The following is a 26,392-nucleotide window of genomic DNA, read 5'->3' on the forward strand; positions in this document are numbered from 1 at the left end:
AGAAGAATGCTGAAGATTAGATGGGTAGATCACATGACTAATGAGGACGTATTGAATAGAATTGGGGAGAAGAGGAGCTTGTGGCACAACTTGACAAGAAGAAGGGATCGGTTGGTAGGACATGTTCTGAGGCAACAAGGGATCACAAATTTAGTATTGGAGGGCAGCGTGGAGGGTAAAAATTGTAGAAGGAGACCAAGAGATGAATACACTAAGCAGATTCAGAAGGATGTAGGCTGCAGTAAGTACTGGGAGATGAAGAAGCTTGCACAGGATAGAGTAGCATGGAGAGCAGCATCAAACCAGTCTCAGGACTGAAGACCACAACAACAACAGTAGATGCACTGTCAATTTCTGAGCAAGGTTTCGTGAGGATGTTTCTTGACATTAAGCTGATGATCATGGCCATACACAATAAAGGTAGACTAATCACTGAACACAGTCTTCATTAACAACTGTTCACTGAGAAATTCCACAGCAAACTCCCTTGCTTATTTATTGGTATCATTAATTTTATGCAGCTACTAAAATTTACATTCCAACAAAACAAGAAACACTTTTTCATAATTTTTTAAACTGTGGCCTTCTGAATCACTGCTCTTGGGGCTCTCTCATATAGCTTCAACAGATGTTAACAGATTTTGCATAATGATTCTACCTAGATCAAACAATTTTTCTTCATTTTGGGTGTTTGCTCAAAGCCGAACCCGTTCCCAAAACAAAGCTACTTGAAAACAAACATAGGCAAAAAGTAATCTTTAACCTCAAGATGAATATTTCAACACATGTATCATGAACTTTTCTCTGCACCAGACATAACATAACTAAAAGAGGTGTGCAGAAGTTGTTTGAGCTATGATGCTTGAGCGTTATGTCTACTACACAACCTGGAGTCATTATACACCCTCTACTAACATGTGGGAGAGGTTACTTTAAATACAGTTTTAGTGGTTAATGATGTGCAGCCTGCTCAGTGTTTTTATTGTGGCGCAGACAGTCTCTCAGTTAACTGAAAGCATTTGCCCAAAGCGCATGCTACAGTGTGTGAGAGAGAACTTAAAATGAAATATCCTATTGATACTAAGTATCACATAAGAGACTATACTAGCGAACTTTGGGACGACACCTCATAAATATTATGAAATCAAAATACATACACATAAAATGGTGTTGGATGACTTACTACCACACTTCTATTTCAGAATGATGAAATTTTAAGATTGCTTAAAAGGATTAGTATTGTTTTCTATACAGACAATAAGTAAGACATTATAAGTAAGTGTAGCTGCACCTAATTCAGGATAATCATCATATTGCGTTTTGTTACTATATATTTATTGTTCCATTAGCCTTTAAAATACTAATGATCAGTTGTGCTCATAAAAAAATCCACCTAGCCACTCATTATACAGTTTCAGAAAACTTCCGAAAAACTTGATCAGTGACCAATACACCAATCCTCCTGAATATTAGTTTAGTATCTTGATGCAACACCATGGCAGTTGAGTACTGTAGTACAGTTTATGGTAAGAAAACACTATTAATTTTTATTTTTGTGTTGTATAGATAAACAGACACAAAAACTGTACAGTTTAACCAGAAACCCACTGGTTTTATTAACAATAGACATTATATGCATGAAAAATGTAAAAAAGGAATAAAGAACTATATACACCAAGATACCACAATTGTAAATTCCAAGATGATGTACAGTTTTTCTATATAATTATACGAACATGTGTATAATAAAATAAACTGAAAAAAATGTATACGGGACAGTTTCTGTTTTTTCAATGTCATCAATAAAGGCACAACAAAAGTTTCATAAATTAACTTGCTATTTCAAATGGGCTAGAATTCTGCAAATCAAGACATGCTGCACAAATATTGAACTGGTGGTCACAGGTTTCTATTATATCACATTACAAAGAAAGGATATTTAACAAATCAGGATTATGGCGGAGGCAATCCAAGTGTTTTTCTGACTATTCTCTCTGCTATCCTGTTGAATTCTTCACGATCTTCCCGCCACATCTTCGCAGCATCAACGTTTGCACCACTCTCATCATTTGGCTCTGTGTAAAAGAGGAATGGCAACACTTATCACCATGTTTTGCACTTTTAAAACAGAGGTTACAGTAATGAAGTCAAAATATTTAACAAACTGGTAAATCTAAATGGTGCAGCAATAGATTTATTAAAATAAAATAAAACCATATGCTTTTACAGTGTCAGTGGCTCATTATAAGTTTTATTATATAAAAATGAAGCTGTTGTCAATCCTAAGCATGGCTGTACTGGAAACGCAGGCACTTCTCTTCCTCCAACCTGAGAACTGGCTCATCTAGCCAGTGCCTTGTACACAATTCCTTAACCCATTCACATAATTTGACGAGGATATACTGTCATGCTGCCACTTGATGGCTCTTTCATGCACTTCTTGTACATATGCTTTCAGTTATCACAGCTTGCATACGCACAGCTTTCGATGTAGTGTGATCATATGTCCATAGGTGGTCCATGCATGTGCTTTAGTAGATGCAAATATGTATCTATAGCATTTGCTATCGCCAGATTGGAAATGGCTTCTAGACAGTACAATTTTTGTGAAGGAACTATGATTTAGACAGTAGTTTCAAATTTAGTCACATTTCAGACAATGACTGTGGAAGTTTACAATAAAGATTGTGGTTCTAGTGATGGAAAGAGCGATAAAAGTGAGATTATATTGTGCACTGTCAACAGACAACCCAGAAAAAGAAAATGGCCTCAGAAACTGCAGAACAGACATTGTCGCTCAAGGAACAAGCAAAGAACTAGGTAATTTTTCCAATGAATACCCCAGCAACTGAAAAGAATGTACTAGAGTAGAGGAAAACATAGTGAAACACACTAACAGGGCAAAAAATAACTCCCCCCCCCCCAACCTCTCTTGAAATCTCATAAATCAAAACATCATTATAACCAACACTGATAGTAAATGTAGCATTTCTAAAAGATGCGTACCTAATTTCAATGCAAAATACCTAATAATGGATTTTTCACAATTTCTGAAATGTACCCCTGCAGTTTTGTGTGAGCCTCAATTTAAATCTGACTCTTACGATCCTGGCACCACATTTAAATCTTAAGAAAATGGGTTCAATTGTACTGTACTTCAAAATCAAAAATTTCTAACATACCAGTATCAAACCCTTGATAAATGTTTCTATGAGTTATGTGTAGTGTACTTGTAGAGATGATCATGCGTCTGATGCAGATATATTAGACTTCTTTATTGTGTAGCTCAGGTAGTTACTTTTTACCAAAAGATTTCATTTAATTAACAATAGTGAATACTCAAACCTGAAGTTGAACAATTTAAGTTATTGAAACAAGTCATTAAATATTGAGATACAAAGGAATAACTGACAATGATTGTGAGTGGGCACTGATTTAAAGCAATGGGGGAAGTTGAAAATATGTGCTGCACTGGGATTTGAACCATAGTCTTCTGCTTATTAGGCAGATGTTCTGACCACTATGCCATTCGGACACAGCGGTCACTGCAACTGCATGTCAGATCCAAATTCTCAATGTACCTACCCACTACACACCACATTATCCTCATTACTTGCTGCATTTTGCTGATTCTCGTAGGAGCTGAGCCGGGTGTGCATCTATACTGAAGAGATCAATGGCCGTCCTCATCTTAATTTTTATATGTTTGTTTTTTCGAACATCCCATGTATATAATCAAGGTGAGGATGGCCAATGATCTCTTCAGTGCAGATGTACAATTGGTGAAACACTGCGAGCAATGTGGATAATGTGCAAGGGGCACTACATTAGTATTGTGGGGTAAGTTGAGAATTTGAGCCTGACCGGGGGAGATGCGGGCCTAGGTTAGTCCATGCAGTTGCAATGACCACTGTGTCTGGTTAGCTTAGTTGTCACAGCATCTGCTTAGTAAACAGGAGACCCAGATTTGAATCTACATCTACATCTACATCCATACTCTGCAAGCCACCTGACAGTGTGTGGCGGAGGGTACTTTGAGTACCTCTATCGGTTCTGCCTTCTATTCCAGTCTCGTATTGCTCGTGGAAAGAAAGATTGTCGGTATGCCTCTGCGTGGGCCCTAATCTTTCAGATTTTATCCTCATGGTCTCTTCGTGAGATATACATAGGAAGGAGCAATATACTGCTTGACTCCTCGGTGAATGTATGTTCTCAAAACTTCAACAAAAGCCCGCATCGAGCTACTGAGCGTCTCTCCTGCAAAGTCTTCCACTGGAGTTTATCTATCATCTCCATAATGCTTTCACAATTACTAAATGATCCTGTAACCAACCGCGCTGCTCTCCGTTGGATCTTCTTTATCTCTTCTATCAACACTATCTGGTATGGATCCCACACTGGTGAGCAATATTCAAGCAGTGCGTGAACAAGTGTACTGTAACCTACTTCCTTTGTTTTCGGATTGCATTTCCTCAGGATTCTTCCAATGAATCTCAGTCTGGCAGCTGCTTTACCGACGATACCGGTCTGGTATAAATTTTCAACTTTCCCCACTGAGTTAAGACAATGCCCACTCGTAGCCAATGTCTGTAATTCCTTTGTGTCTCAATTCATAGTGGTTGCCAGATCAAAATGTTGTTCTTTCACACATATCCGAAAGAACAGACTCCACACATATCATTAATCACTTATGCCACTTCTCGGAAAATTATGAACAGTTAGTCTTCTGTCCCAGTGGTCTCTAAGATTATGAAAAACCACTAACATCTGAAGGATTAGCACTCTATAACTGCATACAGCTGAGAAAAAATGCTATGTTAGACAGTCTTAGGTTTTTACTGGAACCGGGAATGATAGGTGTAAAATTTATGTTAACAATTTGCAACGAATGTGCTATAACTTAGTCACAAAAGGTGGAATTTGATAAGTTAACATTCATACAAAGTACATCGAAATCAGTTTTACATCATATATGGCACACAATCTTGTCATATTGTCACGAATCAGAAATCAGCGTAAAACAAGTCTCACAATACAATATTATTAAAAACACTTGTCCAGAAAACTGTTAAAACAGATAAAATTTAACTTTTTCGATGTTATTTTCAGTGAGCCTACATCTCTGATCACTAAGTAAATATGGACACTGTTTTCAACATAGACCCCCCCATGAACCATGGACCTTGCCGTTGGTGGGGAGGCTTGCGTGCCTCAGCGATACAGATAGCCGTACTGTAGGTGCAACCACAATGGAGGGGTATCTGTTGAGAGGCCAGACAAACATGTGGTTCCTGAAAAGGGGCAGCAGCCTTTTCAGTAGTTGCAAGGGCAACAGTCTGGATGATTGACTGATTTGGCCTTGTAACACTAACCAAAACGGTCTTGCTGTAGTGGTACTGCGAACGGCTGAAAGCAAGGGGAAACTACGGCCGTAATTTTTCCCGAGGGCATGCAGCTTTACTGTATGGTTAAATGATGATGGTGTCCTCTTGGGTAAAATATTCCGGAGGTAAAATAGTCTCCCATTCGGATCTCCGGGTGGGGACTACTCAAGAGGATGTCGTTATCAGGAGAAAGAAAACTGGTCTTCTACGGATCGGAGTGTGGAATGTCAGATCCCTTAATCGGGCAGGTAGGTTAGAAAATTTAAAAAGGGAAATGGATAGGTTAAAGTTAGATATAGTGGGAATTAGTGAAGTTCAGTGGAAGGAGGAACAAGACTTCTGGTCATATGACTACAGGGTTATAAACACAAAATCAAATAGGGGTAATGCAGGAGTAGGTTTAATAATGAATAGGAAAATAGGAATGCGGGTAAGCTACTACAAACAGCACAGTCAACACATTATTGTGGCCAAGATAAATACAAAGCCCACGCCTACTACAGTAGTACAAGTTTATATGCCAACTAGCTCTGCAGATGACGAAGAAATTGAAGAAATGTATGATGAAATAAAAGAAATTATTCAGATTGTGAAGGGAAACGAAAATTTAATAGTCGTGGGTGACTGGAATTCGGCAGTAGGAAAAGGGAGAGAAGGAATCCTAGTAGGTGAATATGGATTGGGGGTAAGAAATGAAAGAGGAAGCCGCCTGGTAGAATTTTGCACAGAGCAGAACTTAATCATAGCTAACACCTGGTTCAAGAATCATGAAAGAAGGTTGTATACATGGAAGAATCCTGGAGATACTAACAGGTTTCAGATAGATTATATAATGGTAAGACAGAGATTTAGGATCCAGGTTTTAAATTGTAAGACATTTCCAGGGGCAGATGTGGATTCTGACCACAATCTATTGGTTATGACCTGTAGATTAAAACTGAAGAAACTGCAAAAAAGTGGGAATTTAAGGAGATGGGACCTGGATAAACTGAAAGAACCAGAGGTTGTACAGAGTTTCAGGGAGAGCATAAGGGAACAATTGACACGAATGGGGGAAAGAAATACAGTAGAAGAAGAATAGGTAGCTTTGAGGGATGAAGTACTGAAGGCAGCAGAGGATCAAGTAGGTAAAAAGACGAGGGCTAGTAGAAATCCTTGGGTGACAGAAGAAATACTGAATTTAATTGATGAAAGGAGAAAATATAAAAATGCAGTAAATGAAGCAGGCCAAAAGGAATACAAACGTCTAAAAAATGAGATCGACAGGAAGTGCAAAATGGCTAAGCAGCCATGGCTAGAGGACAAATGTAAGGATGTAGATGCTTATCTCACTAGGGGTAAGATAGATACTGCCTACAGGAAAATTAGAGAGACCTTCAGAGAAAAGAGAACCACTTGTATGAATATCAAAAGCTCAGATGGAAACCCAGTTCTAAGCGAAGCAGGGACAGCAGAAAGGTGGAAGGAGTATATAGAGGGCCTATACAAGGGCGATGTACTGGAGGACAATATTATGGAAATGGAAGAGGATGTAGATGAAGATGAAATGGGAGATACGATACTGTGTGAAGAGTCTGACAGAGCACTGAAAGACCTGAGTCGAAGCAAGGCCCCGGGAGTAGACAACATTCCAATAGAACTACTGACAGCCTTAGGAGAGCCAGTCCTGACGAAACTCTACCATCTGGTGACCAAGATGTATGAAACAGGCGAAATACCCTCAGACTTCAAGAAGAATATAATAATTCCAATCCCAAAGAAAGCAGGTGTTGACAGATGTGAAAATTACCAAACTATCAGTTTAATAAGTCACTGCTGCAAAATACTAATGCGGATTCTTTACAGATGAATGGAAAAACTAGTAGAAGCCGACCTTGGGGAAGATCAGTTTGGATTCCGTAGAAATGTTGTGACACGTGAGGCAATACTGACCCTACGACTTATCTTAGAGGCTAGATTAAGGAAAGGCAAACCTACGTTTCTAGCATTTGTAGACTTAGAGAAAGCTTTTGACAATGTTGACTGGAATACGCTCTTTCAAATTCTGAAGGTGGCAGGGGTAAAATACAGGGAGCGAAAGGCTATTTACAATTTGTACAGAAACCAGATGGCAGTTATAAGAGTCGAGGGGTATGAAAGGGAAGCAGTGGTTGGGAAGGGAGTGAGACAGGGTTGTAGTCTCTCCCCGATGTTATTCAATCTGTATATTGAGCAAGCAGTAGGGATACAAAAGAAAAATTCGGAGTAGATATTAAAATCTATGGAGAAGAAATAAAAACTTTGAGGTTCGCCGATGACATTGTAATTCTGTCAGAGACAGCAAAGGACTTGGAAGAGCAGTTGAACGGAGTGGATAGTGTCTTGAAAGGAGGGTATAAGGTGAACATCAACAAAAGCAAAACGAGGATAATGGAATGTAGCCGAATTAAGTCAGGTGATGCTGCGGGAATTAGATTAGGAAATGAGACACTTAAAGTAGTAAAGGAATTTTGCTATTCGGGGAGCAAAATAACTGATCATGGTCGAAGTAGAGAGGATATAAAATGTAGACTGGCAATGGCAAGGAAAGCGTTTCTGAAGAAGAGAAATTTGTTAACATCGAGTATTGATTTAAGTGTCAGGAAGTCATTTCTGAAAGTATTTGTATGGAGTGTAGCCATGTATGGAAGTGAAACATGGACGATAAATAGTTTGGACAAGAAGAGAATAGAAGCTTTTGAAATGAGGTGCTACAGAAAAATGCTGAAGATTAGATGGGTAGATCATATAACTAATGAGGAAGTATTGAATAGGATTGGGGAGAAGAGAAGTTTGTGGCACAACTTGACTAGAAGAAGGGATCAGTTGGTAGGACATGTGTTGAGGCATCAAGGGATCACCAATTTAGTATTGGAGGGCAGCGCGGAGGGTAAAAATTGTAGAGGGAGACCAAGAGATGAATATACTAAGCAGATTCAGAAGGATGTAGGTTGCAGAAGGTACTGGGAGATGAAGAAGCTTGCACAGGATAGAGTAGCATGGAGAGTTGCATCAAACCAGTCTCAAGACTGAAGACCACAACAACAACAACATTCTACATTGAAAAGGATCATTTATCATCAACAGATACAATTGGTGCATATTTTGTTTGCGGTCAATAACTGAAATCCCTGTTTGTTGCAAAATATCCTGCGTAAGGGTTTATGGTATGCTCTGTTCTACTGCCTTCTTTGCAGAACCCTCAAGTGCTTCCTGTACATCCATCAAAACAGCACATGCTCTTTCTGAGGAAACTGCTCCTCCATTTTTGTAAAGGCCGTTAGGCTAATAGTTCAATGCAGACGAAATCCTCTCGGTTCCCTGGCCTTTATACTAATGTTAATTTTTTTTTTATTTCTTTAGGAATAAAGTGTGGCAAAAGAAGTATTAAATAAGTGGAAAAAGGTGCTGAAATTAAGAAATGGTGCAAAAATGAGCTTGCGTTGAGAAAAGGTGCACAGAATTAGGGATGTGCATTTAATGTTTACCTTGCAAGAAAGACTAACTTAGGCATTTAAATACAGAAGTGCAGCACCTAAAAATTCCTAGCACTAGTTATTACTCAATACACCAATCCAGGAACAAAATAACATTCTCCATGGCTCTGATATTACATTACATTTCCCTCCATACCAAAACACCTGGAAACCAGTGACCCATGGAATGTGCCTCTATGTCCACAAATAAATTTATTGTAAAGAAGTTCATATAATTCCACAGGACATCATCATTTATTACAAACTGAAGTTATGTTTGATTATTTTTGTTGTGACCTGTGTGTCTGAGGAATGGTTTGATGCAGCTCTCCACACTAGCTTATCCTCCAAATAACTACTGCATCCAAAATCTCTACTCCCTCCAATTCCAAATGGACAATTTCTTCTTTCTCAGAATGTGTCCTATCAACAAATCACTTCTTTTAATCAAGTTATGCCACAAATTTCTTTCCTCTATAATTGTATTCAGTACCACTTCATTGCTTATGTGATCTATCCATCTAACCTTCAGCATTCTTCTGTAGCACCACATTTCAAACACTTTTATTGTCTCCTTGTCTGAATTCCTTATCGCCCATGTTTCATTTCCATACAAGGCTACACTCCAGACAAATACCTCGAGACAAGACTTCCTAACACTTAAATTTACATTAGGTGTTATCCCAAATACCTATTTTTCATAAACACTTTTCTTGCCATTGCCACTCTACATTTTATATCCTCTCTACTTCAGTCACCATCAGTTACCAAATAGCAAGACTACTTTTTGTGTCTCATTTCCTAACCTAATCTTCTCAGTATCAAGCGATTTAACTTGGCTATATTTAGTTATCTTGTTGTTGGTTTCTTGTGTACATTTTATAAGCTGTTTGTTTAAGACACAATCCATTTCATTCAACTGCTCTTCCAAGTCCTTTGCCATCTCTGAGAGAATTACAATTTCATCATCAAAACTCAAAGTATTTATTCTCTTCCCACAACTGGTTTCCTTTTCTGCTTGATCAATGTAAAGCTTGAATAATATGGAGGATAGGCTACTACATTGCCTCACTCCCCTTCTTAACTGCTGCTACCCTTTCACGTCTTAAAGTCTCATAAGTGCAGTCTGGTTTTTGTACAAGTTGTAATTAACATTGTGCTTCCTCTGTTTTATCCCTGCTACCTTCAGAAGGTTGAAGAGTATAGTCCAGTCAATACTGTCAAAACTTTTCTCTAAACCTACAAATGCTATAAATGTTGATTTGCTGTTCTTCAGCCTATCTTCTAAGATAAGATGTAAGATCAGTGTTGTCTCACATTTTCCTATATTTTTATGGAACCCAAATTGATCTTCCATGAGGTCCGTTCCTACCAGTTTTTCCATTCTTCTGTAAATAATTTATGTCAATATTTTGCAATCATGAGTTTTTAAACTGATGGTTCCATAGTATTCACAACTGTCAGCACCCACTTTCTTTGGAACTAGAGTTTCTTCTTGAAGTCTGAAGGTACTTCTCTTGTCTCATATACCTTGCATGCCAGGTGGAATATTTTTGTCAATGCTGCCTCTCCCGTGGATCTAAATAATTCTAAGGGAATGTTGTCTACTCCGAGGGCCTTGTTTTCACTTAAATCTTTCAATGCTCTGTTTAAATTTTTTCACAGTTTCTTATCTCGTACCTTTCCTTCACCTACCTCCTCTTCTCTTTCTGTGTTGTCTTCAATTTTTTTTTTTTTTACCCAATACAGAGCCTCTATATATTCCTTCCAATTTTTAGTTCTCACTTCTTTGCTTAGTTCCGGTAGGAAACTGGGGGTGTCCACATTCCTACAGCGACTTCTATTGTCTCCAAAGAACCTGTTAATTTTCCTACAGGCAACATAAATCTTTCCCATGTTTCTTCATGCTTGAATTTGTTCTCTAGCCATTTTTGCTTATCTGCTTTGCATTCCCAGTCAATCTCATTTTTTTAGATGTCTGTATTCCCTTTCATTTGCTACATTTTTATATTTTCTCCTACCATCAAATAATTTCAACATCTCCTGTGTTATCCACAGAATCCTATTGGGTTCAGCCTTTTTACCCATGTGATTTTTCCTGCCTTCACTATTTCATCTCTAAATGCCACCCATTCGTCGCTTTCCTGTTTCAGTTGGGCGTTGCCTAAAGCTCCCTAAGAAACTCTCAGAAACCTTCGATTCTTTGAGTTTATACATGTCCCGTATTCTTAAATTCCTATATTTTTTGCAATTTCTGCAGTTTTAATCTGCAGTTCATAATTAGTAAATTATGGCCTGTGCCCACATATGCCCACAGAAACACCTTATAATTTAAAATATGGTTTCACAGCACCATATAATGAAGCTGGGACCTCCCACATATACATCCTTTCACGATTCTTAAACTAATAGTTAGCAATGTTTGAACTATACTCAGTACAAAATTCGATGGCAGTTTTCCCCTTAATTCCTTTCTCCCAAATCCATGTTCTCGTACTATTTTTCCTTCTCTCCATTTCCTACTAATGAATTCATCACACACCACAATTAAAATTACATCTCCCTTAATCATACGAATAATTTCCCTTATCTTATGCCAACTAGCTCTGCAGATGACGAAGAAATTGAAGAAATGTATGATGAAATAAAAGAAATTGTTCAGATTGTGAAGGGAGACGAAAATTTAATAATCTTGGGTGACTGGAATTCGAGTGTAGGAAAAGGGAGAGAAGGAAACGTAGTAGGTGAATATGGATTGGGGGACAGAAATGAAAGAGGAAGCCGCCTGGTCGAATTTTGCACAGAGCACAACATAATCATAACTAACACTTGGTTTAAGAATCATGAAAGAAGGTTGTATACATGGAAGAACCCTGGAGATACTAAAAGGTATCAGATAGATTATATAATGGTAAGACAGAGATTTAGGAACCAGGTTTTAAATTGTAAGACATTTCCAGGGGCAGATGTGGACTCTGACCACAATCTATTGGTTATGACCTGTAGATTAAAACTGAAGAACCTGCAAAAAGGTGGGAATTTAAGGAGATGGGACCTGGATAAACTAAAAGAACCAGAGGTTGTACAGAATTTCAGGGAGAGCATAAGGGAGCAATTGACAGGAATGGGGGAAATAAATACAGTAGAAGAAGAATGGGTAGCTTTGAGGGATGAAGTAGTGAAGGCAGCAGAGGATCAAGTAGGTAAAAAGACTAGGGCTAGTAGAAATCCTTGGGTAACAGAAGAAATATTGAATTTAATTGATGAAAGGAGAAAATATAAAAATGCAGTAAGTGAAACAGGCAAAAAGGAATACAAACATCTCAAAAATGAGATCGACAGGAAGTGCAAAATGGCTAAGCAGGGATGGCTAGAGGACAAATGTAAGGATGTAGAGGCCTATCTCACTAGGGGTAAGATAGATACCGCCTACAGGAAAATTAAAGAGGCCTTTGGAGATAAGAGAACGACTTGAATGAATATCAAGAGCTCAGATGGAAACCCAGTTCTAAGCAAAGAAGGGAAAGCAGAAAGGTGGAAGGAGTATATAGAGGGTCTATACAAGGGCGATGTACTTGAGGACAATATTATGGAAATGGAAGAGGATGTAGATGAAGATGAAATGGGAGATATGATACTGCGTGAAGAGTTTGACAGAGCACTGAAAGACCTGAGTCGAAACAAGGCTCCCGGAGTAGACAATATTCCATTGGAACTACTGACGGCCGTGGGAGAGCCAGTCCTGACAAAACTCTACCATCTGGTGAGCAAGATGTATGAAACAGGCGAAATACCCTCAGACTTCAAGAAGAATATAATAATTCCAATCCCAAAGAAAGCAGGTGTTGACAGATGTGAAAATTACCGAACTATCAGCTTAATAAGTCACAGCTGCAAAATACTAACGCGAATTCTTTACAGACGAACGGAAAAACTAGTAGAAGCCAACCTCGGGGAAGATCAGTTTGGATTCCGTAGAAACACTGGAACACGTGAGGCAATACTGACCTTACGACTTATCTTAGAAGAAAGATTAAGGAAAGGCAAACCTACGTTTCTAGCATTTGTAGACTTAGAGAAAGCTTTTGACAATGTTGACTGGAATACTCTCTTTCAAATTCTAAAGGTGGCAGGGGTAAAATACAGGGAGCGAAAGGCTATTTACAATTTGTACAGAAACCAGATGGCAGTTATAAGAGTCGAGGGACATGAAAGGGAAGCAGTGGTTGGGAAGGGAGTAAGACAGGGTTGTAGCCTCTCCCCGATGTTATTCAATCTGTATATTGAGCAAGCAGTAAAGGAAACAAAAGAAAAATTCGGAGTAGGTATTAAAATTCATGGAGAAGAAATAAAAACTTGGAGGTTCGCCGATGACATTGTAATTCTGCCAGAGACAGCAAAGGACTTGGAAGAGCAGTTGAACGGAATGGACAGTGTCTTGAAAGGAGGATATAAGATGAACATCAACAAAAGCAAAACAAGGATAATGGAATGTAGTCTAATTAAGTCGGGTGATGCTGAGGGAATTAGATTAGGAAATGAGGCACTTAAAGTAGTAAAGGAGTTTTGCTATTTGGGGAGCAAAATAACTGATGATGGTCGAAGTAGAGAGGATATAAAATGTAGGCTGGCAATGGCAAGGAAAGTGTTTCTGAAGAAGAGAAATTTGTTAACATCGAGTATAGATTTAAGTGTCAGGAAGTCATTTCTGAAAGTATTCGTATGGAGTGTAGCCATGTATGGAAGTGAAACATGGACGATAAATAGTTTGGACAAGAAGAGAATAGAAGCTTTCGAAATGTGGTGCTACAGAAGAATGCTGAAGATTAGATGGGTAGATCACATAACTAATGAGGAAGTATTGAATAGGATTGGGGAGAAGAGAAGTTTGTGGCACAACTTGACCAGAAGAAGGGATCGGTTGGTAGGACATGTTCTGAGGCATGAAGGGATCACCAATTTAGTATTGGAGGGCAGCGTGGAGGGTAAAAATCATAGAGGGAGACCAAGAGATGAATACACTAAGCAGATTCAGAAGGATGTAGGTTGCAGTAGGTACTGGGAGATGAAGAAGCTTGCACAGGATAGAATAGCATGGAGAGCTGCATCAAACCAGTCTCAGGACTGAAGACCACAACAACAACAACATCTTATCTGTAGTGCCACAGTTCCACCTCTGCCAGCAGAAGAACCCCATGATTGACTTAGCAGGAGATATCATGGCAGAATGACACAAGAAACCACAGTAGAGGGGTTGGTTAGACGTTTCTGCTCAATGCGCTATACGCACATTATATTGAAGCCACAGGAACAGCTCCTGCAAAGTGAAACTGCTACACCAATATGACAAATAGGACTGGCAAATTGTTGACACAAAGAAAAGGGAGTGACGTTATGATTACCCACTGGCCCTTACTTTTGCCTCAGTTCTGCTGTGACAGGAAAGAGAAGTGCTACAGTTTCAGAAACAATTATGGACAAAGTTCGCATAAATACTATTCATTTTAGAGAGGCACAGTCAGTCACTGCCAGCAGCGAGCTATGAGGGGAAGTCTATGGCAGTATATATATATCCAGAAATGGATCAACAAGTTGCAACTGCCAGACGCTGTCTCCACTAGCTGCGGAACTGCTGCCCGTGCAAAGTCTGAATGCTTCTGACTTGGTGCCTTTCAGTTAACAGGCCACCTACTTGGGGGGATTTGCAGTTCATGCCTGGGCCCACTAGCTGCCACTGCCTACATGAGAGCTAACTTTGTTGCTGCCCGTCATCGCCTGTGCAGGCACAGGTCACTGCTGTCAGCCACCATCACCCACACTGGATTCCACAGTTTGAATCTGCAGGTTCTGGTGAATTCGTGCTGATTTATGTATTTGTATCAGTCATAACGGCTCTGGCTATCATAACCCCCCATGCTTCGAGATCTAAGTCAGAGAAACATGGCTGTAGTGCCGACTACGTCACCTCGCCCAGCTGCTGCCTTCTGCACCGGACATGGCATTGGTGGATGTGTTGGCATTTACACTTGGTTGTTGGCATCTGCAAGGCTAGGTTTCTAGACGGATGAGTAATTGCTACAGATGACCAATTTGCACTTGATGGGGGAAACAAAGACATACATTACGTATCACAAAGACTTCAAAAATGCCCTTAATTCTTACTTAGAGAAGATCTGGTGCAACTGCCAATGCCAGATGCTGTCTCCACTAGCTGTGAGGTTGCCGTTTTGGTTAACTTCCACCCAGTCTGCTTCAGTAACCACACAGTCAGTGTGGTGGATGCTAAGCAAATGGACCCCGATTCAATGCCCAGTCAGGTCGAAGATTTTCCTCCGCTTGGGGACTGGGTGCTTTGTTGTTCTTATGTTCATACCATCTTAGCTGACATGCTATTAACATGGCTGAATGGGCGTGGCACACAAGCCAATACAAAAACTTCCAATTACTGTAGGCATCCTAACTTGGAGGTCCATAGTCCATGACTGGGCCATCTAGCCACCTAACAACCATTGCCTGTGTGTGCAACCTCTGTTGCTGCCAGTCTTCACCTGTGTAGGCACACATCACTCCTGTGAGCTGCCACCATCTGTGCTGACGTCGGTAGTTTGATACTGCACTGAGCTATGTATTCTCACCAGTTGCTGAGGCTGCTTGCTCCAGCTGCTGCTTGCTCCAGCTGCTGCTTGCCACCCTGCTTCTTGGTCTTAATCAGTGCTACACTGCCGACCAAGTCACCTTGTGTGACTGCTACCTGTTGCACAGATGCCACTGTCCACTGGCTATGATATGGCAGCACACTGATCCAAGCACGCTTCACTGACCGAATCTGGGCAACGCCTTGGGTGTGTTGACTAGTGCTGAGCACCAGCACAATCAATGTATTTTGGCATGGAATAAAAGAGTATATGTAAGTGCTGTTTTTATGATGGGACACTGGGAATCCATGTGGTACCCAACCACTACACCACTGCAACCACACCCAATGTGATGACCTGGAGACTTTCCTGACCACTAGCAGCCCAGCTCCACAACCTACAGTAGAGGCCATTCACACCTGATCTCTACACATCATACATTCTTCCAATGTCATCTGCAGAGCTAGTTGGTGTATCAGTTTGTACTACTTTGATTGGTGTTGGCTTAGTGTCCGTCTTGACTATGATAATGTATTCATTAAGCTGCACACAGTATTCCCACAGAAAAAAATGAAGCATATGAGTGAATATGTGTCCATTCATACAGACAAGAATCAGATATATGTGTTAATATCTGACTGTGTATTATTAAATCACAGATAAAAATGAGACATGTGTGCATATCTCTTGATTTCCACACCCACACTGCTATTTTCTTAGTCATTATAGGCCTGACCAGAAGTCCTGTTCTTCCTGTCACCTCACTTCACTAACTCCCATTATATTAACTCCCACATATCCGTCAACCTACCAACACAATGTATACTCCAACATGAGTAAAATCATTTTTCCTTAGTTTCGCAAGTCATGTTTGAATCACGTCATTATGCTTCTTCTAGACACATAAGCAATGATTTCAAACATTTCTCAGTCAGTTTCATTAATAATATTTATCTCTGTCATAATCACTATATTTTGAAGTGGAGAATGGTAGGAACTGCCTTACAGCGGCATAAACTGAGGATCATGAATTGGTAATGGAAATCTATGGTTGTGACCGCTGTCTAGTCCACTATCTGACAATGAGCAGGGCTTGTGTAGATATTTTAGTATCTGCAGAAGGCACGACAACACTGCTATTCAATGCGGTCAGCACAGTACTTTTGGTCGATGGAGAATCGGCCATGACCGCGTAACAGAAACCCGCAAATCGGACTAACTAGCCCTGCGAATTGAACCATGGGAAGTGCAGTGCCCATACCCCATGAGATACCTGCACAACAATACCTCAGCATGCAGCTGGCATGAGTGGCTAAGTACACGACAACTCTCGACATGAATGCTAGGCCAGGATCGCCACTGTCTAATCCTGCAGGAGCACTGGCCTCCTCCACTTACTGCTGCTTAATAATAAACACTGATGTCAGCGGGTCTGCCCATATGATGTGACTCGTGCAACCTGCAAGGCAGGCTCCTAAACTACTCCACTGTTGTGACCATGCCAGTTCGCTTGCCTCAATTTGGACGTCCGCTGGTGGGGTTGCTAAAGATATGGTCACAAATGTATACCAATTTAACTATTTTGTTTTAAGTTATGTATTGAACAAACATTGCAGGCCATTAGCCAGCTCAAAACTTTGCATTGCAATATTGTACTGATCTAGAACTTAGTGATATACTCTTTGTGGGACATCCACAACTATTGTTAGTTAATTTCTTTTTCATATGAATAAATCCATTCTAGATGTACTTGAAAAATCCTTTATTTGGATAAAACTGTACACATGCCTGGGTTTCAGGATGTAAATCTCATCTTCAGGCACTACAAAAAAACAAGAAAAACTAAGAGGAATTCTTTATAAAATTAATTAACATTAAAAGAGCCTATACAAATGCGAACATCAGGTTATACCTCGACTGCATATGAGAAAGTCTTATCAGTCAAGTAAAAAATCCAGCAAAATTATCAACTAGGATGTGAGATCCCATGTGGGTGAGGCACAAAAAGGTTCTAAGAGTCAACCAGTACCACACCGGGCAATGAGGCTTAACTGAAAAAACATGAATGTAACAGCGAATAAGCACACACTGCTAGCCTAATGTAATCTATGGACCAACTGCAAACAACCAGATGTGTGGCATGGACTTAATAAATTAGAAAAGAAGACATAAAAGGTGTAGAACGCCAATTTGTGAACCTCAAACATAGCTTACCATGTAAGTGCCCAGCCTGATGCATATTGTGGAAGCCCATCAAGACCGGTCACCACACTACCGCATGAACCACAATGAGACTTCTCTATGTACACATATACATCAGAGAGTGGCCACAACCAGAACTAATACCGAGGGTGGGAGAGATCATTGTTCAACCACAGCTAACACAGCCGCACCACCTTGTTTCCTTCCAAATGCCATCCACTACAAATAATGCTAAATCCAGCTTGCTTATGTATGGTATTAGCTACGATAGGCCTAGTACAGAGTAAACAATAAAAGCAAGACATGCAATGTATAACACAACTGTCAAGAATTAAAAATAATAAAAAGGTCAAATGAAATTGTCAAGAAATGAAATTAATAAAACCGTAGTACAAAGTACAAAATTAATAAAACCACAGCATAAAATATAAAAGGATTTTTTACACGACTGGTATGACTCTTGTAAGCAATCAAGGTATATTATCATGTTCACATTTGCATGGGACTTTTAAATGTAAATTAATTTTATGAAGAATCCCTCTAGTTTTCCTTGTTTCCTGTAGCACCTGAAGAAAGGATTTCCATCCTGAAACACAAGTCATGTGTAAAATTTTATCCAAATAAAGGATTTGTAAAGTATGAAGAATTTTGTACATACAAAAATTAAGGTTCAAAACTGAAGATCATTCTCCAGTTACAATTGGTTGTAGGTTTTATTTATAATTGCAATCTCATTGTAAATTCTGTGCAAGAAGGAACTGGAGTCCCTTTTTACAAAATTATTTCAATGAGCAGGATCATGCTGCATTTCTTCCTTTCAATCATTGAATGAAATAAGTGGCTGCAGGATGGAGAGTCAACTAAACAACTCAACCGAGTAAATACAAGTTCTGGACATGATGGGATACCCATATGCATTTATGTTTGGAGTATGCAAAATAATTTGCTCATCTTCTAGCACCAATCTAACATAGGTAGGTGGAGGAATGAAGCATTCCTCTTGATTGCAATAATACATATATCATTTGAGTTTCCAAGAAGATTCATCAAACAAAAGAACAAAACTACAGGCCTATATTTTTTATGTCAGTCTGCTGTAAAATATTACAACAAATTTTTTGCTCATGTTGTTTGGAGACCAAAAGTCTCCTATGCATGAATCAATTTGGATTCTAAAAAGCACAATCATGTAAAATCAAGCTCACTCCTTTCATCCCCAAGACCCAGAAGGCAGCAGATTCTGACACCAGGGTTGATTATATGTTCCTTGACTTCCAGGAGGCATTTATACAGTTAGAAATCGTTGTCTAATGAACAACATGCGGGCATACGGGATAGCAGACCAATTACATGACTGGATTAAAGAGTTCCTAGCAATCTGAATACAACGGGTCATTGTTACCAGAGAAAAATCAACAGACATAAAAGTAAGCATAGTGAGGCTGTTTCCCGGATGATGCTGTTGTATATAGAGAAGTCACAACACTAGAAGATTTTTGTGAAATGCAGGAAGACCTACAGAGGAATGACGCATGGTGCAGGTACTGACAGATGACTCTCAATACAAACAAATGTAATGTATTACACATAAATAGGCAGAAAAAACATTCTTGTGTAATTACACCATTGCCAATCAATCACTAGAAGCAGTAACATCCACGCCTTATTCTCTATATACACAAATTAGGACAGGATGAGCAGCAATCTGCAGCCTTTTGCTGATGATGCTGTGGTGTATGGGACGGTGTCTCTAACGAGTGACTGTAGGAGGATACAAGATGACTTACACAAAATTTTTACTTGGTGTTCTGAATGGCAGCTAGCTCGGTATGTAGAAAAATATAATGTAAAATCAAACAATGGAAACTCCAGGTACAAATATCAGCAACATAGGAAAAGATAGGTTGCTACTTATGGTAAAGATGACATGATAAGTTGCAGACAGGCACAATTAAAAGACACTTACACACAAGCTTTCAGCCATAGCCTTTGTCAGAAGCACACATGACCACCTATTCTGCCATGTCATTCCAATTTCCTTTACACCATTCCTGCCACAATGGAGTCGTCTCCATCTTTCTGCATCAGTTCAGGAAAGTATCCCTTTTCATGGCTAAAACCCAGACCCACATTCTATTTCTTAAATGCTGCCTAAACCATGGAATCCCCCCAAATGACCTAACCATAAAAATTCCTTTCTCTGGATCCCATCCCTACTTTCACAATGACCTTCACCTTTTCAGATTCCGCCAGTCCCTTGATGTCATAAACCTAGTATTGCAAAGACAGGTCTCCAGGGCACAAGCATCCCAGAAACATCTCTACTCCCTCTGCAAGATACTGATATTGTGCAATCCCTGTTTCAAACATCACATTTCTGAAACTGAATTCCTTGCCCTCCAGCACCTGCTGACATTCTACTACTGCCTCAGGGCACCACTATCCAAGACTTAACTTACACACATTGTTCCTCCGCATCCACCACTCATAGAATCTAAACCCTGTCTAGGTGACCTTTTCAACTTGTCACATCCCCCAAAACTCCTTACTAACACGCCACCAAACCAGAGCCAAAACATTGCCATAACACTGTTGTTAACCTTTCCACCAAATCCCTCAGCTCCATAGAAGTTTTTGTCCTAGCCAAAGGCCTCACCGTTAGCCCCACACCCAAATTTAATTATGCTGGAACTGTCAGAGGCCTACCGTTGTCCTCCCAATTCCTGCTTGGAAACATCTCTTTGCCGCCAATCCCTCCAACCAAAGCTAACATTGAACCCTGCCTCTCCCATTTCATACCATCATCTAACTGTGATCTTCTCCCCCTCCAAACCCCCCCCCCCCCCCCCCAACCTCCCCCTTGCATGGAACCACCCACTGATCAGATTCTAGGAATTGCTTACCTCTAACGGCCTCACTGTCCTTCCTCAGAACACAAACCTTTCAGCAGAAAAAAGAGAAGTCATACATAATGTCAAAACAAATCATGTCCTAATCATTCTACTTCCAGACAAAAGGTTTCACCATTGTTGTCACAAATCACAGTGACTATCTGGCAGAAGGCCTCCACCAATTTTCTGACTACTACACACACAAACTCTGCCTGAGTGATCCCATTCCAGAAGTCAAATACAACCTCTAATCCCTGCTTAAAGCCTTAAGCCCTTCCTAGGTTTTCTCCCTTGAATCCATTTCCCTCCTCACCCCTATGACTCCCGGCACACCAACCTTCTAAATGCTTGCCAAAGTCCGCAAACCTGACAACACTGGATGCCGCAGGGTGGCTGGTTATTGTGCCCCCACTGAAAGAATATCGGCCCTCATTGACCAACACCTCCCATAATCCAGCCTCCCACGTCAAAGACACCAACCACTTATCTGGTACTGCGCGCTGCAGGTTTCGAATCTGCGCCAGATGGCATGGACGTCGAAGACCCCTAAAGGTTCCGCACCTTCACGCCATAAGCCATGGCAGCGCGCGCCTCATGGCCCATGTTTAATGTGAGGGCACCACGGTGGAACACGCAGTCTCAGCGGCAAATAGCAGCACCCCTGATCGAATATTTAAGCGCCTGCCTCTCGCTCCAATAGTCAGTCTCGTTGCACGTGTCTATCGACATCTTGCCTCAGACAGCGTATTTACATTACTTTGTCCCTTGTATGAGTGGACGTGGTTGATTCGTGTGGTTTTCTTGTGACTCTGTTGTTTCTTGCTTGTTGTTTGTTAGGTCTCGCTCGGTTGTCCTTCGTTCTTGTGTCCGTCCTCTCCCATTTGTGTTGTTGTTCACGAACCGCTCCGAAGGTCCCGCTGCGCTTTCCCTCACGGCAACCCTGCGACCTAAACGGTCACGGATACAACAACTTACACCACCGACTATCCACCATCCTCACCCCTTTACCTCCTGGATTCCTCTTTGTCACTGTTGACATCACTTTCCTATACAACAATACCTCATACACCTTACCACCTTTATCATAACCCACAACTACTTCTCCTTTGAAGGGAAGGTATACAAACAAATATTTGGCACAGCAATGAGCACCCTCTTACACCATCCTGTTTATGGGCCAACTAGAGACCTTCCTAGCCTCTCAAAATGCCAAAATCCTACTCTGGTTTACGTTCACTGATGATATCTTCATGATCTCGACTCTGGACCAAGACATCTTATCTTCGTTCCTCCATAGTGTCAACACCTCTCCCACCCGCTTCAACTGATCCTCCTCAACACAGTGTGCCACCTTCCAAGACATTGAGCTCCTCCTCTCTGGTGGCTCCATTTGCACCTCTGTCCACATTAAACCCACCTACCATGAACTGTACCTGCATTTCGACAGCTGTTATCCCTTTCACACCAAAAGTCCATCCCATACAGACTGGCCATGTGGGGATGGCACATCTGCAGTGACAAGAACTCCCTTGCCCACTATGCTGAGGGTTTCACAAAGGCCTTCACAGACAGGTAATATCTCCCAGACCTAGTCTGTAAACAGATGTCCTGTGCCATTTCCTCTCACACCCCAAATCCTCCCACCACCCCCAACAACCAGCCACAAAGGAGTGCCCCCTTCGTCATCCAATTACCACCCTGGACTGGGACAACTGAACCACATCCTCTGCCAGGGCTTTGATTACCTACCATTATGCCCTGAAATGAGAGACATCCTATCCGACATTCTTCCTACCCTTCCTTAAGTATTATTCTGTTGCCCACCTAGCCTCCACAACATCCTAGCCCATCCCTATGCCATCACTAATCCTAACCCCTTGCCACAAGGATCAAATCCCTGTGGAACACCCAGGTGTGAGACATGCCCAATACATCCACCCAGAACTTCCTATTCCAGTTCTGTCACAGGTTTATCCCACATCACCAAGAACTGGACCATCTGTGAAAGCAGTCATGTTATTGACTAGCTCTGCCACAATCATTGCACAACTTTTATATTGGTTTGACCACCAACCAGCTGTCCACCAGGATGAACGGCCACCGTCCAACTGTGACAAAGAGCAAAGTAGACCACCCTGTGCAGCTGAGCATAACATGCTTGATTTCAATGGCTGCTTCACTACCAGAGCCATTCGGATCCTCCACTCTACCACTAGCTTTTCTGAACTTGAACTGTGCAGATGGGAGTTAATCTTACAACACATTCTCCGCTCCTGTAATTATCCTGCCTCAACCTACAGTAACATACTGTTCCAAAAATTTCCACCCAACAGTTTCCACACCACTGTCTCCCCATACTCATCTCACACCCTCTTTGTTTCCTGTCCTCTCCCAAAGCAGCCCCCCCCCCCCCCCCAATCTTTCCCTGCTCCTCTCCTTTTTCCCCCACCTCCCCACCCCATAACCTCCTGACACTGTCATGTTGACATTCTAGTCCCTGTACACTCCACCAGACAGTTGTTCTCTCTCTTCCCCCCCCCCCCCCCCTCTCCCATATGCTGCTGTCTCTTCCCCTTCCCCACCCCCTCCAGATTGCTGCTTACTTCCCACCCCACTTGATAGTTGGATTCTGGCCTGAGCTGACAGAGTTGGCAGTCGTGTGTGCATGAGGTGTGTTTGCTTGTGTGAATGAATGATGTGCGTTTCTCTTTTTCTGATGAAGGTTGTGGCCAAAAGCTTGTGTGTGTGTTAACATCTTTCGATTGTGCCTGTCTGCAACTTAAATGTGTCATCTTTAGGGCATGTAGCACTCTTCCTTTCCCTACATTTAAAACATAAGACAATGCATATTAGTAGGAAAAACAATACTGTAATATCTTAGTACAGCATTAGTAGTGTGCTGCTTGACACAGTCACATCAATTAAATACCTAGGTGTAATGTGGCAAACCAAAATGAAATGGAATGAGCATGAAGGGAAGGTGAATGGTTGACTTTGGTTTATTGGAGAATTTTAGGGAAATGTGATTCATCTGTAAAGGGGACCATGTATAGAATGCTAATGGAACACATTTTTCAGTACAGCTCAAGTGTTTGGAATCCCCACCAGGTCAGATTAAAGGAAGACATCAAAGAGATTCAGGGGCGGATTGCTAGGTTTGTTACTGGTAGGTTTCATCAACACTTATGAAGGAGATGCTTCGTGAACTCAAATGGGAATCCCAGGAGAGAAGATGTTCTATTTGTGGAATACCACTAAGAAAATTTAGGGGACTGGCATTTGAAGCAGACAGCAGAACAATTCTCCTGCCACCAACGTATATTTTGCTTAAGGACCATTAAGATAAAATAACAGAAATTAGGGATCACACACAGGAATACAAACAGTCATTTGTCCCAAAATCTAGTTACAAGTAGAACAGGAAAGGTAATGACTAGTAATGGTAAAAGATATTCACCACCAAGCACCATACAGTGGCTTGCAGAACATGCATGTACATGTAGATTAAGTAACAGGGAGTGTGCTTACGGAGAAATTTAATATGGAATGCCCACATAAAACCAATCACAGGAAAGGCACATGAAATATTCTTTATCAAATTGACCACCACAGCTGACAAATTTTAATGATTAATGAAAACCACCTTAGCTATATAGTTACACATTTATTGTACTACATCCGACTTCATTCTCATTTTCAGAACAGTGTCAGATTGCCTGCAATTAAACAAAACAGGAAATTGTGCTAAAGTTACAGCTTTCTAGTGGATAAAAGAAAGAACTCACATTGACAACAGTCTCGTGCTAAATCCTTACAAAGTTGTGCTAAAGTCATGGTCTTGTTGTCATATGTAATGCGGAAAAAATTCTCTTGACCATGTGGCGCAAGCATGGCGAGCAGACATAGCAAGCTGTGTACAGTAAACTGTTCAGACAGGGCCACTCCATGACAAAGGTAAACATGTAAACACAGTATGTGGCTTCTGTCAAATGAGAGAGTTGATTATGCAATTGAAATCATTACAAGCAATAACAAAACCTCAACTACAGAACTGGAACTGACAATTCCATAATAAAGAGTAAAAAAAAAAAAAAAAGAAAAATAATAATACAAAAAATACAATACCATTAAACAAAACAATTGCAAAATAGATATGAACAAAGGTTAAAATCACAATTTCACACAACAAGAATGAAACAGGTGACAGTGCTTGCACCAATAGTCATTTGAAACATACGACAGTAACTGAATAATTATAAAATACATTTGTGAAGTAATTACAATTAACATAGCATTAAGTGTCAAAGGAACACACAGTAACCAAATACTAAACGTGTACACAGATTTTTCAGAATCACCCACTGATAGTCAACAGTACCTGACATTTGTATCAAATGAAAATTATTTACACTATTATATCATCCGTCATTATTAGCTGTAAATACCACAAATATAACCAACAAGAAAACACAATACTGCACAGTATTGCCTGTTAACTCACCTGCCAACATACTAACAACTGAAAGGAGGATTTTCTCTACACTCTGTACTGGGCTCCATCGTTCGGCACTTGACTCGTAGCCCATAGGATCATCCCCAGGAGCATGTAGAATAGAGATACACACACGGCCATCTGCATAAACTACACAGAGAATGTTTACACAATTATCTTCTTATTGTCAGCCTAATAAATGCACATTTTGGCCTGGAAACAAGATACTGGATGTAGCAGAGGTATTTAAGGCATAGCTTTTTTTCTTTTTTAAAAATTTTAAAACAAATCAAATGCTTATAAATGCAAACAATGGATGACTATCTTGATCATCTGAGGAGAATGTGAAACAAAATTTGTTCAAGTTTTTTAAGGATTCTAATCTTACTGGGTACGCCACCATTACTTACATAATACTTACTGTTTGGATGGAACATTTCACAAGTAAACTGCATTTTTGGGGGGCTCAGTGGGTAGTCAGGAGGAAATACAAGCTTTGCTGGAAATACACCTCCTTCAAAACATGTTCCTTCTGGTCCACTATGAACAGAGAGGAAATAAGAAAACTGTACTATAAAAGCTGATTAACTTCCATTTACTTTGAGATGGCTAAATCACCCACACAAAAATTTTAATGTATGAATGTGTGACACATAGTATCAATCATCATAACTGTACAATACAATAAAAAACTTTATTAATGATAATATATAGGGAAGCACTATATAACATAATTTGTTCCTCATAGAAGCAATCTAGTTTCTACATTTCTACTAAAAAAGTGAAGCTGCTTACCATGGTTCTCACATACACTAATCCACTATGGTAGAGCATATAAAAGGCTAATAATTATGAATATAGTTACGACTAACAAAAGCTGAAGAGCAGTTACTAGCGTCATCACTAAAAAATTCTGATGAAAATGGTTATATGTTCAACTTTAAAACATAAAATAAAATATGAAGATGGCACCTGTCCTTTTGGACATGTCCGAAAGAACAGATACCATTGGTGATCTTGCAGCTCTCTAAGAATGAAATTACAATGAATCCAGACCATTAGCTGCTTACATGTATTGATAAATATCAACGAGGACAGTTGAAAATGTGTGCTCCGACTGGGACTCGAACCCGGGATCTCCTGCTTACATGGCAGACACTCTATCTGACTCAGCCATTGAGGACACAGAGGGCAGTGCGGCTGCAGGGACTTATCTCTGGCAAGCTCCCCGTGAGACCCACACTTCCAGCTTACTGTCCATACACTACTTTTGTAGTGCCCCTGGCCACTAAGC

General features: G+C 40.4%; 1 protein-coding gene across 2 annotated transcripts in view; it reads right to left on the reverse strand.

Moving 5' to 3' along the window:
* Positions 1 to 1,820: 1,820 nt before the first annotated feature.
* LOC124794762 (ubiquitin-conjugating enzyme E2 G2) overlaps positions 1,821 to 26,392 on the reverse strand; it is a 46,638-nt gene continuing 22,066 nt past the window's right edge. The window contains exons 3-6 of one of the 2 annotated variants that reach the window (XM_047258380.1): positions 25,520 to 25,638; positions 25,108 to 25,248; positions 24,392 to 24,516; positions 1,949 to 2,075 (exon numbers count right to left, since the gene is read on the reverse strand). In XM_047258380.1, coding sequence (XP_047114336.1) covers positions 24,437 to 24,516; positions 25,108 to 25,248; positions 25,520 to 25,638 — 340 coding nt within the window. In that variant the 3' untranslated portion in view covers positions 1,949 to 2,075; positions 24,392 to 24,436. Of the gene's footprint in view, positions 2,076 to 24,391; positions 24,517 to 25,107; positions 25,249 to 25,519; positions 25,639 to 26,392 lie in introns of both variants that reach the window. The other variant, XM_047258379.1, reaches the window with a different exon arrangement.

The sequence above is a fragment of the Schistocerca piceifrons genome, chromosome 4 (assembly GCF_021461385.2).
Source record: "Schistocerca piceifrons isolate TAMUIC-IGC-003096 chromosome 4, iqSchPice1.1, whole genome shotgun sequence".
In the NCBI taxonomy this organism is placed as follows: domain Eukaryota; kingdom Metazoa; phylum Arthropoda; class Insecta; order Orthoptera; family Acrididae; genus Schistocerca; species Schistocerca piceifrons.